At 39.1% G+C, this 20,037-nt stretch overlaps 2 protein-coding genes across 8 annotated transcripts in view; one reads left to right on the forward strand and one right to left on the reverse strand.

The window, feature by feature from the left end:
• Positions 1–9,484, reverse strand: NMRK1 (nicotinamide riboside kinase 1). Of its 7 annotated transcripts, none has more exons than XM_041489466.1 (10): positions 9,346–9,484; positions 7,264–7,323; positions 6,749–6,839; positions 6,083–6,131; positions 5,900–5,977; positions 4,530–4,692; positions 4,380–4,451; positions 3,291–3,400; positions 2,223–2,312; positions 1–1,850 (listed from the first exon to the last, which is right to left on the reverse strand). In XM_041489466.1, exons 2-10 carry the CDS (start codon positions 7,290–7,292, stop codon positions 1,831–1,833), a joined length of 702 nt encoding a protein of 233 aa, XP_041345400.1. In that variant the 5' UTR covers positions 7,293–7,323; positions 9,346–9,484; the 3' UTR covers positions 1–1,830. The 7 variants fall into 7 exon arrangements, with proteins under 7 accessions (XP_041345400.1, XP_041345402.1, XP_041345399.1 ...); XM_041489468.1 differs by having other exon boundaries at positions 3,303–3,400; positions 5,900–5,980; XM_041489465.1 differs by having other exon boundaries at positions 5,900–5,980.
• The window catches only part of OSTF1 (osteoclast stimulating factor 1), a 20,524-nt gene continuing 9,167 nt past the window's right edge, over positions 8,681–20,037 (forward strand). Inside the window, exons 1-2 of the mRNA XM_041489483.1 lie at positions 8,681–8,765; positions 9,287–9,979. Coding sequence (XP_041345417.1) covers positions 8,681–8,765; positions 9,287–9,979 — 778 coding nt within the window. The remainder of the gene's footprint in view (positions 8,766–9,286; positions 9,980–20,037) is intronic.

Consider the following 20,037-nt stretch of genomic DNA (forward strand, 5'->3'; position numbering starts at 1 on the left):
CTGACAAAACTGATCTTGCCTCAGCACCAATATTGGACTACTTGAGAATAAAGTCAGGTGATACCATTGTTCATTCCATTCCCTCTTCTGAATCACCACACAGAGCAGTTGGAAGTGGAAGACTGTCCCTGTGGGAGGGACCCCACTCTCAAGCAGCAGAAGTCTGTGAAGAGGAAGGAGCAACACAATCCCCATCTGCCTGTGCTGCTGGGAGACAGGGGGTAGGGAGTTCCTGCAGGAAGCCAAGCCCAGGCTGAAGGGAGGGGTAGGGGGAAGGTGTTTTATGATTTGTTCTTAATTGTCATTATTTCTGATTTTATTGTCAGTAAATTCAAATAATTTCCCAAAACCACGTCTGTTTGGACTGCATGTGAGTAACTGCTGAAGGGTCTTCCTGTCCTTATCTCCATGCATGAGTCAAGATGCAAATCCATTGCATTTTTTTCCCCTTCTGTTGAGGAGGGGCAAATAATAGAGCAGTTTTGGTGGCTAGACAAGATCAGCCCACCACAACCATTCCACGCATTAGCTAATCTCTTGCAATTGTACCCTTTCCAAAGGGAAATAAAAACAAAAATTCAGTTTAAAAGCAGACAGTCCACCACAGCACATGAGCAAATGCAAGATGAAGAATTTTTAGTGCAAAATAATAACACAAAATTATATTTTGAAGCACTTTGTTTTAAACACAGCTAAACACAGCTGTAATCTGATGACATCTTTTTCTTATACATAGATTTAGGACTTTTACTATAAAGTACTACATTTCAATCACTGACCGGTTCAGCTGTCACATATCAAGTAATAAAATCCATCCTTGCCTTTCCATGTCTATAGTTTTATTTTTATTTTGGCTCATAAAAATGTAACCTATTGTCTAGAAAATGTAAGAGTTAAGACATTACTTATTCAGCAACAAAATATGATCCAATTTCCTAGTTTGTATAAATATACATACACAAATTCTGTAACACATTTGTCTGGCATTCCTGCTTTCTGAACATTCCATTCACAACATTTCAGTTTCATTTCACTTTCAATGTGAGTTACAAATATTAATAACAATTATTTCTTCCTTCCTGTCTGAAGCATGGATTTATTATCTAGTGGTCTGTGCCATCCTAGTCAATCTCTGCACAATATATGTACCATATCTTGTTAATGATGCATCTCCATTCTCTACATCTTATTTCCCCACCTTTCTCCAACAATCTGTGTCCTCTTCAGGTTTGTTTTCATTTTCTTAACACCTATTCACAACTACTCTAAAGAATACACAACACAAAAATTACAGTGCAAACACTAGAGAGGTGTTGCTTAGCTGTGATGTATTCAGTTACTGAATAAGCAGCATAACAACTTACATAAAGTTACATAACTTACACAGCTCGTTTCTCTTGAGCATGTTTATCAGTGATAACAAGCTCCTAAGAACATTAGAGGCAATATCACTGTCATTCCTGTATGATCATTTCAAATTGCAATCATCCATGTTCAAATGTGCTTATTAAACCAACAGAAGTGCATCTTTATGGTTTAGTTTTATGCACAAAATCTTCATGTTCTTTAAAATATACACATTGAATCAGATTTAAAGCTCAGCCAAGGCAGGATTGATTAAAGGAAATTTAAAGAACGCACTGTTTATACTCCTAAATGGAGTCTGTCTCCATACCCGAGAGAGTTAATAATTACTTACAAAATCTCTTGTGTTATATGAAGTAGCATTACAGTAATAGACACAGCATTTGCTCAGTTGGTTGGCTTGCCATGTATGACAGTCTTGGTGTTTTCAACTCATATCAAATAGAATCCAGGCTTTCTACATTGTCATGATGTGACCTGCTGATCTAAAATAAATACAAAGTACATATCTAATCTGCAGTGTTTGCAAGCGACATCACAGTATATTAGTGATAATATAATTCCACTAACACATTTGTTTTCATTGATGTTTTATCCCATATTCTCTCTCTTCCATGTTTTTTATTATTATTTTATCATTAAGTAATAATGGATTCTACTATGATCTTAGAACATCCCATTTCAAGGAACTCACAGTTTTAACTGACACTGACTCAGAGTAATGACCAAACATGGTATTGTAGCACATAAAGAAATACAGGTCTCTATAATTCTTGTAGTACTTTCAAATAAAAGTATTAGCTTTTTGATAACATAGAATAGAACACATGGATTCAATTTCCAGTAACATTACTTACTTTCTTCCCTCAGCTTGTTCAATTCCTGTATTATATCACTATACACATAGGATAAAAGCTCCTCTTGGGATTTTGTTCCATCCAAATAATCTGAGGAAGAAAAAAGAAGAAGTGTTCATGAGTTCAATGCCAGCTACCTGTAATGGCAATTGGCTAAGTTTTCAGTATTCCTACAGATGCCATCAGAAAAGTAGAAAAAAACAAAAACCAAGAACAGGACCTCCCATTTTCCTCTTCCCCAAACTTGAAAAAAAAAAAGAAAAAAACCCCAAACATAATGGAAAATAATTCTAGTTAATAATTAATTTACAATTTTTTGTGATATAGAAGTCTCCATAAGCGTAATGGTAATTATGTGAGGACAGTGAAGCAATGGAATAATTTGGCAAAAAGTTCTCTGTACAGTAGATAATTTCAGGTTCCTCAGTTTCAGCCTTTGAGCAAGTTCCGGAAGAGCACTGCAGTTCTTATTCTTACTGCACAGCAAGAAGCAGTGTGCTAATGATGAAGAGGCCACCTAATTTCCCTTTCTTCCCTCTGGCCCCACTTCAGAAACAACTAGTCCAAGAGCTGTGTAAGTGTGAACATCACACAAACTTGTGGCGCTGCCCCAGCAGCTGGCCCAGCTTTGACACTTCTCATGCAAAACTGGTGACTGTAGTGTGGACAGTCAGCACCTAGAAATTATCTTCAGCTTATTATAAGACTTCACCAGGATTTCAGTTTTGTTCTGAAGAACTCTGCCAGTGCATCAGCTATCATCTCAGAAGTTTCCTAATTAGACATAAGTGTGTTATCTTAACAAGTTATCTTGTTAAGTGGACTTAATTAGTGATCAGAACATTTCTATTGTTTAACTTCCTTTTCATTATTAAAAAATAAAATAACAAAAATTAAATCCCTGTAGGCTTGAAATATAAACTAACAGAAACATCAAAACCTACTAAGTGCCACAAAAACATTTGAAGAAAATTTTGTCCCATTAAAAAAGAAATCCCACAATTCAACAAAAACTGCACAAGTTCCACACTTAAGCATTTTATAAGTTTAAAATTAATGACACCATACCAACTTGCATACTTGCATTCTGTTCCAATTCACTTTTATATTTCAAATACATAGGCCACACGTGTCCATCGAAGTACCCTGGTGTATCTGCTGGCTGATAGACTCTGGTGCTACACAAAAATACATATGCGTTCCATATAAGTTTTAAATTTTCCCCTAGTGTCAGCTCGTTAAATAACAGCTTTCATCCAAAGTTAAAAAAGAAAGGCTGGCTGTATTTTTGTTGGAGCCACGGAGGCTCCTTTGCTTTAATTCAATCTGTGACATGAATTTCTGCTGTCATTTGCTATCTTATGTCTTTCTGCCAATCAAACTACATTTAAGATAAGGTGAAAGTTTGGTGGTTTTAATTTTGTAAAAGGTATTGCAGGTAAATTAAACTGTATTGACACTACTACCAAAATAAGCTACTTTTTGTCTATTTACTAGGTATACAGATTTCTCAAGCTTTAAATGACTACTTGTTTAGTCTAAACTCTTCCATTCTGGACACTAAAGTCTTAGGTGAGTGTACTAAGAAACCAAGAAAGTGGTATCACGCACAGCCAGTTGAATAGAAGATTTCTTCACTCAGCCAGCTGATTCTGACTTCGTGCACATTCATTATTCCAAGTACACAGTATTGCCTCAAATTTAGAGCCAAGTCAGACACTGGCTCAATAATCTAGTTTAGATCCACAGTAAAATTAATGGATAGTCTAAACAAAACCATACACTTAACCCACACATGAACATCGTTATGCTAAGAATAATCATCAATTAACTGTATTTAACCAAGAATAAGAGTGCTTAGTATTTTTTAAACCATTTCTCATTTTAAACATAGTTTTATTCAACTATGCAGTTGGGAATTAAATAATTTATCAGGACAACAAATTCTCTTTTTAGTGTTTGTAAAGCACTTAATACTTTAATAACCATGTGCTCTAAAATAAAAGCCAAACCAAACAAACCTCAAACTAACAAACAGAGGATAGATTATCTTAATTGCTTATATTTTGCAAGCACTGAAGAAAAGCTCGTATAAAAGGACCACTTCAGTTCAGGGAGTGCAGTGACTCTTTTTAAACAAGAAGACAATAATCTTACCTCCTTCTCCTTTTGCACTCTTCATAAGGAAGGGTCAAAAAATATCTTCTATTCCATAGTTCATTAAGTGGCCTAAGATAATAACATATTTAGTTCCCTCTTCCATTTTAGGGTAGCTTTTTATTTACCAGGTTACATATTACTGCTTACTCATAATTGTAAAGGAGAAAGCCTTCAACAATCAAAATATAAACATTTTTCAGACTGTCACATGTATTCTCTGGCTCTTCTGTCACAAAACCTGAGCTTGCTGGGCTTTTCATCCAATTGCGAATACTTGTCACCATTTCATCCATATAGAGGGCATCAAGTACTAGATGAAAACAAAGTTAAACATCCCTTAAAGACAAAGTATAAAAAAGAAAAAAAGAACCTTTAAGTATCCCTACGTTAATCAGTAAGAATCAAATAATCTACATACAAATTTAAACAAAGGGGAACAGGATTACCCCAAAGATAATATACACAGTTCTGTCCTTGCTATTGATTATTTCCTGAAACCAAAGCTTGCTCTAGGATTGGGGTATTTCTGTTGGGTGTAGAGTCTCTCTGAACTTTATGGCATCTAATATTGTCTGAACTGAATTCACAGCTTTTCACTTCATGACAGAAACTTCAGGGACTGCTCTCTGCTTTCAGAAAACTTGTAAAAATTTATCAATCCTGACACCTCCACCATTTTGTCAGTTTTGTCAGAGGCGGAAGTAGATGCTCAACATTTTTTGCTTTGGGTTTTTATAAGGTTCATCAGTTTGGCATAGAGAGAGTTAAAGGACCATGGTGTACAAAGCAAAACAGCACAATGGAACACCTGTTTTTGTCTGTAGACACACAAGAATATATTGAGGAAATACTGAAAGGTAGAAATAAGGTAGCTTGTGGATACCATAACAGCAAACACATTTTTAAAGAGCTTTTAAGAGCAGCATTAAACCTGGATATTTGAATAAGAATGTCCATTTTATCCCTCCAGTTTCACATTCCATTTACATGGCGTCTAGAAGTTGAGCCAAAGATTGCATAGCTGGTAATGACCAGTTTTCAGATGCAACTGAAGGGTCTGACCAATATTCTCAGCAATACGTTTTGTGATCACGAAGTACTAACAGAGATTAGCTATTAACCAAGCAACTGTTTACAAGTAGATATGACCTGACACAAAACACTGCCCTAAAGTGGATCTGGATCTAGATGTCTCGAAGAATAAACTGAGCCAGCATTTATCATGGATTTAAAAATATATGTCCTTTATGTGAGATCTGACATTAAATAAAGGTGTCAGGATAAACCCAAGTTTTGACTGACTTGGAAAACCCAATATGATATCCCACGAGCTCACCAGCAAAAGCAGAAAAAAAAAAGGCCATTACCAAGTAATGAGATTAAGCTTATGCCAGTACTGCAAGCCAAGACTTCTAACTGAATAGTACCATTTGCTACTAAACCAGACACAAATGAAGAAACAGAGAAAAAAACTCAAACGAGGAAAGGAAAGATCAATCCTAGCTTGAGCTACTTACTTGTTAAGCAAGTTTTCTTAAGTATCTCAGTGAGCTGAAGAAAATTAAGAGGATTGCTCTGAAACAGCCACCTGTTTACTGCTTTGGAAGGGAACAGAGCGAGGGGTGGGGTGGCAGAAGTGTTGAAGCTCAGCACAACAATTTCAGTACAATGTTCAAAAGCAGTGCATCAGAGTTACTGACCATCATATAGCTTAAATCCACGTTCATCTGTTTCTACTTCAGACTCTGGCTGAAGGGGAAAAAAATTTCATTTTTTCAAGGTTGCTTTTATGACCATGCTGAGAGATACATACTCTGTTTATAAACATTAGGGTTATACACTTTTGTATCCAATTAGTTAAATTTATCTTCAACATTAAACTGATGTAAACAACTGTTAAAATACACTGCAAAAACTTTATTTAATCTAGAACAACAAACACTCCAAATCATATTACTTAAATTCATTAGAGCTTTACTTGAGAAAAGTGTGTGTCAAAACACAAGCTGTTTTTCTGTTTTGACTTGGGAGACAAAGAACTACTTATTGTTGTATGGGTGTAGGCTTAAGACAGTATGATTAAACTCATTAGCACAAAGGATCTTGAAAAATGCATCCACCATATACTCATGCCTTATTTTAAAAGAATGGCAAAAAAGACAGGAAATTTCTTTCAGCTAAGTATATTCAGGAGTTTGGCCACTTAAATTTCAGTTACCCCAGTGCTCATTTTATAATTCTTATAAAATTAACATTACTTTAAGCAGCATCAATTTTAAAAGTTCACCAATAGAAGAACTGAAAAAATAATTTAAATCTACTCAAGCCTATTTTTACCTATCAGGTTTTTCCATTAAAACTGTTACCTTAAAGAAGTCGTCTTGAGAGATTGTATCACAGTTGGGAAGCATATTCTTAAGTTTTTCTGCTAGTGTTGTTTTTCCTCCATTTGTTACACTGTTAAAAAACATTGCAAGAAGTCCACCACGACAAAAACTAATCTTTTAAACATATGTACAAGCTCAAACACACATTTCTGTATAGTTATATGCAAATAAACAATACAACTTCCCCAAAATTTTAGTCACATTAAATACTCTCTACCTCTAGAAATTTTCTGGCATGTTCCATCAGTTTTCAAAAATCAGTACAGTAAATCAAGCAGTGCCAAGAAAGATGCTATAGACACCTGCACCTGAGGTCTCCAACTGACACAGAACAATTTCTGAAGAGTTACATGCTATAAAACTATACAATTATAAGTTGCATTTGTAACTCAGTAAAAAAAAAATATGTATTCAGAAATAGAAATTACATCATATCGTTCTGAGAAGAAGACTAGTCTTAAGCTGTAGAGGAAATTTAATTTTGTATAACTTACCCCCCAAGGCCAATAACCAATACTTTCATAGTTTGTTTTCTCCTCAGTTCTTCCTTTTTACTGTCAAAAAAAAACCGCCAGTGAAAAATCTTAATTTCAGGAACAAGAAGGCAACTATGGTATTAAGAAATACCAATTATACAGTTAATTTATTTTCTCTCTGCTGTCTATCATTTCTCTTTTTGCAAAGGTACAGTCAGAATCTCAGTTACTTGTTCTAATGCTAACAAAAAATCTGCAGTATATATGCCCCATCTTAAATTCCAATGTACTTTAATTTTGACAGTATTTTAATACTTCGAAAGGAACTCTGGGAGACTTGATTCTAACAATGTTAACATCATGCAAGTTCCTAAAGAAAAACACAATCACTAGCTCAAGCATTAACAATATAAAAAAGACTAGGTAAACAGAAGCTGTGGTGGCAAAACAAAATCATTAAGAAAGAAACAAGTGGCATGCTGAGGAGAAAGACATTTTAAAATTTCATGAAGACTTGTAACAAAGAGTATGTTCAAAAACTCTATTATGAGCCTGGTCTCAGGCTCAATATAATATTCACTGTTATTCACCACTCCCTTTCTGAGAGTATTAACATCACAGACCACACAAATCCTCCTCCTCTGGCCCACCACAGATCAATCTGGAAGAATTAAAACTACTGCAAGGGCAGTTTAAGCCATTCTAGCTGATTTAGCATTGAGAAGTACTAGGTAGCACTTGATTTTCCCCTGAAAAGATCGAAGAGTAAACTCTAAAGGTTAATTTGTCCACCATATCCCTGCTGCTTCCACCATATCCCACTAACTCGGAGGCTCTGACTGCCTGAACACCTTCAGTAGTCAGAGCTGCCAGGAGACACAATTACTGCCTTGTCCCAGCTCCTTCCCCTGAACTTTCTTCTGGAATGGGTGTTTGCAGAGTGCATAGTGAAGTATCCTGGAAAAATACTGCAGCTGAAAAACAGTTCTGCAAAAGACAGGGGAAACAATGTTTGTTTTCAGTTTCACACATCAATTTATAACTATTTACCCACATGCAAACACCCCTTTTTTCATCTGCTCTAACCTCCTAGGTCATGCTTAAAAGGCAAGAACTATGACACCTAAGACCTGAAAGAACTGAGCAGGTAAAACTCTCCCTGCCTCCAACAAACAAGTATCTGTACTGTACTAGGAAAAAGACTGTTACAGGGCATCAGTATGAAAAAAAAACCCCACACTGTTTCTGTGAAAGGAAGCTTTAGACACGTGTGGAGGCTGAAATAATATCATCCTCTTGCATTTGGTGCAATGACTGGAAGTTCCACTGTTTCACATATCTGTGATATGATCTTTGCATGCTTTTTAATGTATGGCTATGTTAAAAAAAAAAAAAGCAACAAAAGACATATCGACTAGTCCAAGCCATCACCCGTATGATAGCCATTGCTTTGCAATGGTGCTGCTTATCTGCAGCTGCAGATAAGCAATGCAGCAATGGTGCTGCACTAGTTGGCATCTGTGAGTTTTTTAAGTTAGTGCACATTGTTTTTCTAGGAATATTAAAATTTTCAAATTCAGTGATGCACTGAATGCTCATAGTACAGGCTATCAATGCAAAGAGGGAAGATGGATAATTTTTTTTTTAAGAAGTGATGATACTCAGGGTATTTTAAAAATAAGATTTAAAAGCTCATTTCTAAAAGTCATCAGTAAGGTTTGTGTTGCAGAGGATTACCCTTTGTCCCACAAAGGGTGTTACACAACAAATCGGACAAACACGTTCACCTTTGGACTTTAATTTATGTCATCGTCTATATGCAAATTAATCCCAGTCTGCGGCAAAAAATACCATCATAAAAAAACACACCAACTCTTCTGCCGCCCCGAGTAATGTGTAAAACAAATTTCAAAAGCAAATTTGTCACAAATGCTGCAAAACAGAAACCATACACTACTCTAGCTTGGGTCAATTTGTCTCTTTAAGCAGAGCACAAACCCCATGGCAGCGCTAGCACATCACTGCAGTCACCCTTTTTAAGGGCATACCGCGGCAACGCTGCTCCGCACGGGGCCACACGAAGGCGCACCGGACCCGCACCGGGAACGTCTCTCACAGCTACGGGCCCACACAGCGAGGCTGCCGGAGGTTCTCGGCCGCGCCTCCGCCAGTTGCAGTTCCAGCGCTCCAGCGCCTCCGGAGTTCGCACTTCACTCCAACCACGCCGCGAGGGTGCCAGCAGCACGTCCTTCCGCCAGCAAGGCTCCGCGCCGGCGGAGCGCCCGCCTCCTACGTCCTGTCACGGAGCTGCGCGGGCCGCGCCCGCCTCCGAGCTGGGGCGGTCCCGCGCACACGACGCCCCAGCCGACTTCCAGGGAGCAGCCTCCTCGCAGCCGCTCGGGCCGCCCCCGTCCCTCGGGCCGCTCGGCCCGGCCCCGCCCGGAGGCGAGCGCGGAGAGGGAAGCGGCGGGGCCTCCTCCCGCGGCGCGCGCGCTGATTGGCCGTGTGCCGCCCGGGGCCGGGACAGCTCCTGCGGCCGGCGGGGGCGGGAGGGACTGGCCGGGACGCGCCCTTCGTCCCGGCTCCTGCCGCGCTGTGCCCGGGGACTGCTGGGGTTCGCACCGCCGCCTCTCACTGCGGCCCCGCGCCCGGGCAGCCGATCGCCGTCGCGCCGCTCCCCCGTCCGTGCTTAGGCCAGCCATGTCTAAGCCGCCACCTAAACCGGCCAAGCCAGGTGAGGGAAGGACAGAGCGGCCTGGCCCGTCCTCGCCGTGCGGGGCGCGACGCAGCCTGCTGCTGCTGATACGTGAACGGCTTGGGTTTTGGGTCTGCGCTCTCAAGCAGCCCGGGCGAGGGTGGGAGCGGACACAGCTGTCCTTCCGTTCCGGACCGCGCCCTGCCGCCATGAACCTCAGCACCGCACGCCTGGTGTCGGCGGGGAGGGCTGCTCCTCCCATGGCTGGAAAGCAGCGGGGGCTGTCCTCGGGCACCGTGTCTGGGCCGGGCCCCCGCCCGCTGTAGCTCGGGAGAAGACTGGGGAGTGCCCCAGGTGAGAGCCATCGCCCGGGACCAGGCTCCCCGTGTCACGGGCTTGGCAGAGCCCTCTTGCCCCGGCCGTGCTCGTCTGCAGCGCGGTACCCAGCGATGGCACTTGGCGTCGTGGCCTGCCCGGTTGGCGGTGGCCGTCCGGGAGCTGCTTGCGTAGCCTGAAATGCTCAGGAAATCTTTTACCCTTCTAAGAAACAGCGCTGAAGTGCTTTGGGGTTGTCTCGTGATTGCATGTATTGGCAATATATTAACACATAAAATCAGTTTTGTAGTGTAGTCGCATGCAACATTTTTCATCTTTAAAGATGGAATCCACTGTTTTCCCATGTAAGACTCCTAACAGCCAAACTCTAAATATGTTCTTTGAAATTCAGGTATCAATGTGCACCTGACTCTTTCTAGTGCATTTAGTCCTCAGTGTGTAAGGTGTTGCTCCTGCGTTTTTTTCAGAAAAATTTACTGCAAAGCCGATTTTCTAAAAAAATTAATAGTGACCGTAGCTTTTTCTAAAAATAAATTGAAAAGCCATTGGAAGTTGCATAGTTTTAATTCTTAAAATAGAAGTGGAATTTTTCGGGTAAATATACATTATTCTGTCACAAATTTAACCATTAACTTTAGGGTTTTGAGTTTTTTTAAGTAAGGAACTGATCTGGAAAATTTAGTGGCTATTTAATATGTTTTTGTGTCATCTGTCAGTGTAAAAGCTTAAATTCTTACTTAGAAATTAAAAATCCACTCTCCCAAACTAGAATTATCTGATCCCTAAGTATATCCAAACTTCAGATTTTTTTGCACTTAGAATACTGTTTGAAATGCCGATGTAAAAAAAAAAAAGTAATAATAATGTTTAGCCTAATTGAGTATTTTAACTAGACAGCTTATAAAACAGATTTTTAATTTGAAGTCAAGTAAGTGCATAAACAAGTTTAGACTATTTAAACCATCAGTCTCATCCTGCCTGCAGAAGCAAAATCTGCTGAAGCTCTCTGGCTGTAATTTCATCCTTAGAAGAATTTCCTCTGCTCTGTAGTTTGCTAAGCTTCTTTGAAAACAGCTTACTTGAAATTAAAAAGACAGTAATAAAAGCATTGCTGTTGTGGACCCTTACCAAAAACAATCAGTACAGAGGAAATCTGCAGGCTTCTGAAAGGATGTGGTGTTTCACAGCTGAATATGTATGAAAAATGGGATTTTCCGATGAAGTTCATAGCTCAGTTTTCTGTTTTCCAAGAAGATGAGTCAAATTTAATGTAAGATTCTTAAGGTGTTAGAGGCTGTAGCCCTGTCTGACTTACAGGAGCTCTCAGACTGACTCAGTGTTCTGTCTAATACTAGGTGTCTCTCCCTGGTTTGGTGGGGTGCAGTTTGTGGTGTGCTTGATCTGATAAAATGCAGACTGTCATCAAAAGGACAGTTTCCCTACCCCCACCATTCCTTTCTGTTCCATTTAGTTACGTGACAAGCTGGTGGTGCTCTCAACTTTTTTATGTATGGTTATTTGTATGTCTATGTAAGGTTGTTTTTATGTCTGATGAACTTGCTGAGCTGGTTTACCAGCATGAGTGCTTGACACAGCAAAAGGAAATTTGTAGGAGAAGGAAGACAAAGAAAGTAAGATTGTCTTGCTAATGACTTTCAGACCTGATTAAGGGGTAATAAGATTAATTTTTCCAAATCCCTGACTTCTGAGGAGAGAAAATTTTGTGGCATCTGTTGTGTCAGATTTTTTCGAAGTAATTTTTCTGAAAAGGATTGCCTTCTAGCGTACTTCTAAATATCTCTGTAGTTGCATGTCTGACTTCTGTATGTTAATACAGAATACAGATAATACACCTTTGATACTGTGATCGAATTTCTTAGGATTATAGATAGATGTTATTTAAATACATAAATATAGGAACTTTATGTGGTGACACAGCAGTGGAAGGCTGTCTCTTTCAGTGGCATTTTGACTGCTTTTGCTAGAATGTCTTGATGCCTTTGGCCAAGCTGTGTTGATTTTTCTTCACTGACTATTGGGTATCAAGTCTTTAAGTTCTGTCAGGACACAGCAAGCCTGCTTGCATTGCTGATGAGTTGCTACAGTTCAGGACAGACAGGAGAGAAAACCAGACAATGGTAGCTGTCCTGCGTTCCTCTGTGTTTGGGAAATAAGCAGTGCAGATTGGACAGAGAAGGAGGGAAATATTTCAGTGGTGGGGAAGTGAAAATATATGGTGAAATAAATTTCCTTTTTAAAACACTGAGTCTTCACTGCTTAACTCAGTGATTTTGGACCTGAGTTTAGTGCTTTAAAAACATGGGGAAAAGAGGTGATATGAAGGGGCAAAACCAACTAGCTGTGACACTGCCATTTTCTTCTGTACATGAGAATATTTTTTCTGACAGACTGCTTTTGTGTAAATCCTGTTGTGTGCACAGCACATAAGGATTTCAATTACAGAGAGATGGTTTTGACATCAACATATGACAATTGTGTTTGTGAACACTTGGGCTAGTCTTTTGGGTCTGTAGTCAGCGCTTGGGTAGGGGACAAGATTGTTTATAGAGACTATAAATTCTTCAGTTTATAGTGTTTTGAGGCTTTTTTTTAAGAAGTGCTTTGCTTTTCTTGGGTAACTCTGTATTGTAACTGTTTTCTAGCTGTAGTTTTTACTTAGACTCTTTATCAAAAACAAAACGGAATGGAGCGGATGTTGAAAATAGCAGAAACTTTTCTGTCGGCATTATGCAACAGTAGGGTTTCCCCTCCATCTTTTAAGAAATCTGCTGATGTCTCAAACTACATTATTCTTTGCAGAGTTCGTATCATGTTGGATATTAATCCTGTTTACAAAAGTTGCTTATGAAGTCCTTGGATTTGACAAGCTTTAAGGGCTTCTGCTTAGTTGTCTGTTACTTAAACAGTGTTTTCTTGAAGAGTGCTAACTGTCTGGTGATGTCTTTTTGATTAGAGCCTTGTATAGTGTGCAGCAAAAGCTTTTGGCGGGGGATGAAAGGGGTGTACTGATATTTTTAAAAAAACCTTACTTTCATGTAAGGTTTGTTGATCCTGGCCTAGAGTTGAGACAACATTTGTATTTTATGGAGAAAGACCAGCCTTTGTACCAAGGAAATTAGAATTTTGAATTACTCCAGTTCAGAGGGAGGCAGGAGGAAATATAAGGATTTAACATAATGGGTTGCTATCTCAATGCAGTCTTGTTGACTTTCCTCCCGCTAGTAGCTGTCAGAGGTAAAAATAGGGTTCTTGACATAAATACTTAGTTTGAGTCATAAACAAGTTCACCTCAATTCTAAGGTGAAGTAGGAGCTGTGACAGCATTCACAGGAGCAGAACACTCGCATTGAGTCACATGCCTTGGTAGTCGGCTTAAATTTGAAATAAGTGGTGGTGGTTTGGTTTTCTTCTGTACTCAAAGAAAGGTTTCTGTTAGCTAGGAAGATGTGAGCATGTGGATGTGGGGACATACACTGTAATCATCAGGTCTGAGGGGAGAAAAACATCAGAGAAATAATTAAACAGTTTCTAGTCTGCTTTCAATATGAATTACAAACTTTCATTTCTGACCTCAAATGCTCTTATTACTGCAAGTGAAGGCATGCTGGTATTCATAAAAATAAAATTTATAAGAAACAGAAGATTTCAGCATCAGGCTATGACAGTGACGTTGTGTTCTCTTACATCTTCTGTGAGAATATTTTTCTTCTGATTTTCTGTAAGGAAATGACGTTTGTTCCTTCCATTCCAGACACTGATTAGTGCTGTCCATGATTGTTCCTGGATACCTCAGTTTGTCATCTAGGCTGGTACCAGTCTATCCTTTGCATTTTTTAGTATGCCCTTCCCCCCTCCCCCAACATGTATTCTCTGTGTTCACTTCCCCTTTCTGGTAAGCGTTACTTAGAAGCTGAAGATGGTTCTCTAAACACTGGGGACTCTGCTGTGTCTGCGAGCAAAATGCAAAGTACAAATGGCACTCCTATAAAAAGTATTTCCAATACTTCGGTACCTGTTTGGAGACTTGTGTGCAAAGCACCTTGTTTTCCAATTTTGAATGCTACAAGCTTGGGGCAGAGAGTCTAGAAAGCTTCTTGGAGGAAAAGGACCTGAGGGTGTTGGTCAGCAGCTGGCTGAACATGAGCCAGCCCCGGTAGCCAAGAAGGCCACTGGCATCCTGGCTTGCATGAAAAATGGTGTGGGCAGCAGACAGTACCTGTCCCTCTGTATTGGCTGGTGAGGCTGCACCTGAAGTCTTGTGTCTGTTTCTGGGCCCCTCACTAGAAAAAAGACATTGAGGTGCTGGAGAGAGTCCAGAGAAGCGCAGCGGAGCTGGTGAAGGGTCTGGAGAGCAGGCTTGGGAGACCTAATTGCTTTCTATGAGTATCTGAAGAGAGGTTGTACAAAGGTGTGTGCTTTTCTCTTGTCCCAGGTGACAAGTGATAGGATGAGAGAAAGTGGCCTCAAGTTTTGCTGTGGAAGTTTAGTTTGGATATTAAGGAAAATTTCGTCACTGAAAGTGTTTGTCAGGTATTGGAACAGGCTTTGCATATTTTCACCTTTTGGGTCATTTGCTACAGGTAGGGGTTCAAATTAGTTGTTTTCAATCAAGTTGGTCCTTGAGTAACTGATTCTGAACTGTTTCTGTCCAGCGTTGTGGAAGCAAGGAGAAAGGTGGCTGATGATAAGGTTGAACCATTTAAGTGGTTGACAGACTTGTGTTTTTTTAATTAACTGTAGATTACCATAGTCAATTCTGATTTTCTACAGGACAGAGATTGTCCCTCTGTGTCCTGTAGGCACTGGCAAGTGCTTTGTAACACGCAGTGAGTCAGTTCATCTTGAGTTACTTATTCTGATTTTTGTGGTAGTCTTGAGCTACTCAGTCTTAATACAGCTAATGAAATTATGCTGCTGATTAGTAGCACCTTATTCAGGTCAGTGAGATTTGATTGTAGCTCTCTATGGCAGATGCTAACAAATGACTTCTACCAGTCCAGTGGGGCCAAGCCTTGGTAGCTCCTGTGAACATTGACTTACCACCGTCATTATTTTGTTTAAAATATGTGTGTTTTGAACCAAGGACTGTGTCAGGGTGGTTTTATGTTTGAGGACGTGATATTGACAGCTAAATTAAATTTCATTATCTCCCCTTTGATGCTGAAATACCAGCCTAACACAAATACCTCACTAAGTTATGCCATGCAGGTATAGGTCGGTTTTTTCTTTTTTAGCTTTTCATTAGGTGGGTTGAAAGCAAATAAGAGAGTGGAGAATGTTTTGGTGGTAGAGAGGATTTTAATGCTAATGTGTGTGGTGGTTTAGAGAAGCTAGAGTAAAAGAACAGAAAGGAAGTGGAGAAAAAAAGTTACTGTGAGAGAAACAGTAACTCCTTTTTGCTGTGCTCCTTACTTAGCACTTCTTTGGAAGCAGTCTTCTCTTAATGGTACTGCAATTGATTAAAAATAAACCTCAGAGTTGTAAGAAGAAAACAAAAATCTTTCAGTCTTTTTAGAAAACGGTTTTATGAGGTCTTTTTATTACTTAGCCTTATGAAGCAGTGCAGGTATCTCTCTTCAGTACCTATTTAAGCTGTCTTTACTGTTCTGTATTTCATTGCTTTTATGTGCTTAGTGGGGGAAAGGATCCTCTTAGAATTATGAGTTGTGTGTTTCCCTTCCTCAGAAAAGCTGGAGAAGTTTATAGGTAAGTTATTCAAAATAAATTAAAAGATGTGGGGTCGGCCCAACCAGACATGAGTTTTGTGTTACTAGTTACAGAGAGTAGTTAGTTTGACTCCTTTGCTATGGTGCATTGCTGAAGGGAGGATTTGGCAAGTTGTGACTTAGGAGGTTTGTATGCTGAGAGTATTTGTATCCATTTAGTATGTATAAGTTACGCTTTTTGCTTGTCAGGTAGTTGTTTTGCGAATGTTTAATACAAATTTCATAAGAAGGGAGAAGACAGTCTTGTGACTAAAGTTTGGGGGTTGTGAGACTGAAATATTACTGGTGAATATAGAAATTTGCAAAAGCAGGTGTGCTTTGCTGATGATATGGAAGATCAGGTAGAGAGAGCGTGAGCTCCAGAGGATGACCACAACAAATCAGCCCGTTTTTATCAAGAAACTGGGGTTTGAGCCAGATAAGGGAAGAAGCCTATTATATCCCTTACTCAGCTGGCTCAGGTGTGAAAACTCCCTTCTGTGAGGAAGGTGTCAGACATTCAGACTTAGCCCGAAGGTATTCATCCCTGCTGGTGGGGTATAACTAGCTCCACTACGCTGACTTGAAAGGCAGCTGTTGTATCTTAGAAGGTGACATAAACCACCCAGGCCCCAGACCAATTTCTGAGGCCTTCCACCGGAGAGAACTGCAGGTGATCCACAGTGTTATATCAGAGAGTGTTAATTTCTGTTCCTTTCTTGGAGATACCTGGGCATTCCCACCTGAACCTGAGCATATGATAATACATTTAACTTTGCGCTTCGTGGGATTTTCCCTATGGATCAAGGTTATGGCTATCACTTTGATGTGGACATCAAAATTGCTAGTCTTGTCACTAGGTCCATGGGTGGTGATGCCTTTCTATTCTTATCCTTTCTTTCTGTTTTTCTTCACCTAACTTCTGGAAGTATATTGTAAACCAGACAAAAAAATTCCAGTCAAGGCCTTAGTAAATGCCCTGTATCTGCTTAAGTTAAAGCTGGCTAAATTAAAGTTTCTGAAGTGCCTTAGTTTGTCTGGATTTTGCTTGAAAATTTGCCAAGTACCTAATTCTACCTTAATGTTCTGAAAATTTTCATGTAAAGGTTTGTTATTGAAGATTTTTGTTGTTTCTCCTGTACACTGCTGTAAATGACTCAACCAACCTTTCCCTAAACCCACTGAGCAGACCAGGGCATAACAGGACTGAAAAGAAGACCCCTTTGAATCTGTCCCTGTGCTTAGAAAAAGATTTGTTGTGGGACATATCACTGCCATGTGCTTCCATGTACTTTGCTTTTCAAAGGGATACTCCTCTCATTAATCATGCTGAGAATAAAGTAATTCATGTGTGCCTGGTGCCTTGAAATTTTAAAAAAGTACATGTGCTCTGTGTTGTAGTTACTTTGTCCTAATTTAAAAGTATGCGGTGGGGAGGTGCAGTCAGTCAACTTTGATAAGTTCAAATCAGTGCTAATGCCTGGTTCACCGTCCTACCGGAATCTTGAAACATGGTGTGTACTAGAGAGATGGTAGTAAGTGGAAACAGAGGAACACCTCAGGTGCTTTCTAACTTTTTGTGTCCTCCAAAGTAAATATGTCTGCCAATGCAAGCTAACTTATGTCTGCATGCCTAGAGATAGGTATTGCTAGATAAAAGTACTCCCAGTGATTAGGCACCCATGTACCTAATAAAATACAATTTCTCTTGTTTGCAGAATAGGATTCAAGTCTGATGTGTCCTTTGAATGCTAACATTTTGTTAGTCTTCTAGACTGTATTTTTGCATTAGAATTTGGTACCAAAAAATCAAAATTTACAAATGCTAAAGTCCCTTTCTTGAAGCTCTTAAATAAAGCAAAGTAAACAAGCTTAATATCTTTTTATCAATACATTTTTAAAAGATTGGGGTTAGTAATGAGTAGTGTTTAACTTCAGTATAAAGTACTGTAAAATTAATATTAATGAGATATGTAGTTCTATAAATGCAGATCTGTACTTTGTATTTCATCACAGAAGAGTGTTTTAGCATGTGTTGGTCTGTCTATGACACCACAGTTGGACATTTGGGGAAGTAACTCCCTGTTTCAGGTTTATAGAATTTAAAAAAAAAACACAAACAAATGAAAAATTAATTGCCTTTTGTTACATAATGTGTTAGCTGTACTGTAATCAGCATCAGTATTTCCAGTCGTTGCCTCTACAGGTGTGATAGCTTTGAAAACCTGTTGGCACATATGCAGTACGTTAGTATGAAAGACACACAAAACACACAAATGCATGTTTCTCCTTTTCCCTGTCTTCTGCCATCTTTTCATTTCCCCTTTTAATATTTCTTACTCTTCCCTTTTGTTGTCCATTTCCTCCTCTTACTTACATTAAACACTAAAGATTGGTGTATGATGGTCACAGTCTCCGTAATTGTTAGTGTGCAGTTCTGTCCTTTGTTTTTGTGTCTTCTGTGTGAGAAAGCCGAGGAAAAGGGTCAGTACTCCTGTCTTCCATCCTGTCATGTTATCTCTTTTTCTTTGTTTTTTTCTTTTTTTTCTTTCTTTTTTTTTTGGGCATTGTTGCTTAGTTTCTCCGCAGCTGCAGTTCATGTTTCATGCTGAAGCTCTTTGGTCCAGGGTGCATTACTGTGTGTTGTCCTTGTTCATCATCTCTGTATAGGTCGTAAACATCACTCAGGTTTCATTCTTTTTAGCAGTTGCCACAGTTGGAAGTATTTTGTTTCTAAGACCAAGGTTTGAGAACTGTGGGACCTTTTATGTCTAGGAAATGGCTGCTGTGTGAAAGACAGAACCAACCAATAAAGCCAAATTAAATTCCTGTTATTAAAAATTAGGAACTGGGAAGAGCAATTACATATTGGGGGGAAAAAAGTATGTACAGTATCTACATGCACTTGGCAATGTGTTTACACAGATTCTTCTTATTTTTGTAGTTTTACATACTCTTAGTCACAAAAAAGCCTGAGAATAGAGAACTACAGAAATGTCTTGCATAGTTGTTATGCCTTGGCAAGTGTTCCTTAGCATTACTGTTGCTAGGGAATATCCAGAGGCATTTGAAAATATAGTTTAAGAGCCACCCCAAGGAATGTTGTAAAATTGCAGTTGGGTACCATCCTCCTTTCTTAAGGTGGTCAGCATATTCACCTCCTGAATCTCATTTCTAAAGCCCTTAAGTTAACATTCTAAAATGATCACTTTTGTGGGTAGGATTTTAGATACTGGTATAATAAAGACTACATCTAGTAGGGAAAAAAAAAAAGAAAAAGGACAAAATTCTAGAGATGATGGTTCTTAATTAGAAATGTAAAGGCTTATTCTTGATACCTACTCTGTCTTTACTCACTTTTCTCCATTTAGTAAACAATATGAAACATTGCATGTGTACCCTTTATTTTACTACGGCCTGTGGTAGTAAGTTCATTAGTTTCTCTGAGTACACGAAATAGCCTGGACCCAATGTGACCTAAGTAACACATTCTCCTGATGGATCAAACTCTGAAATTTTATACGAGCTAATCTCTATAAACATGTATAATGTAAGAACCTGTGTGTAACTTGCACTTGCAAGCTTAGAACATTTAAAAATAAATAAACCTACATGCTTAAGACTTCAGATACCTAAAAGTAAACAATACAGAACAGTCTGCCTAATATATTCCTCTAGTAAGTCAAATGGACTCCAGCAGTTCGACTAATGTAGTTGTGTAACATATGTGTTTCCTCTATATTTTTACTTTCGGTTCATGCTCTTGAAATGTACCTTTTGAATTTTTAAAAAAAGTTTGTAGGGAAGCTTCTTTTGCAGTTTATGCAATTTAATTTGAACCTCTCTGCATTAAGGTTATTTTTTTCTTGGCTTGAATGCTGCTGTCAGTCTCTTCCAAAGTGCCCTATTAAAACATCTGTTAACCACTCACTGGAATTGCAAACCCTATGCCTTATGTTCAGCATCTGAATAGAATAGGACATCAGATGTAGATTATATAGGACTTCGTGACCATTTGTCATTTTAATTTGTGAG

This window comes from Pyrgilauda ruficollis, unplaced genomic scaffold (genome assembly GCF_017590135.1).
Source record: "Pyrgilauda ruficollis isolate IOZ18807 unplaced genomic scaffold, ASM1759013v1 scaffold94, whole genome shotgun sequence".
NCBI lineage: Eukaryota > Metazoa > Chordata > Aves > Passeriformes > Passeridae > Pyrgilauda > Pyrgilauda ruficollis.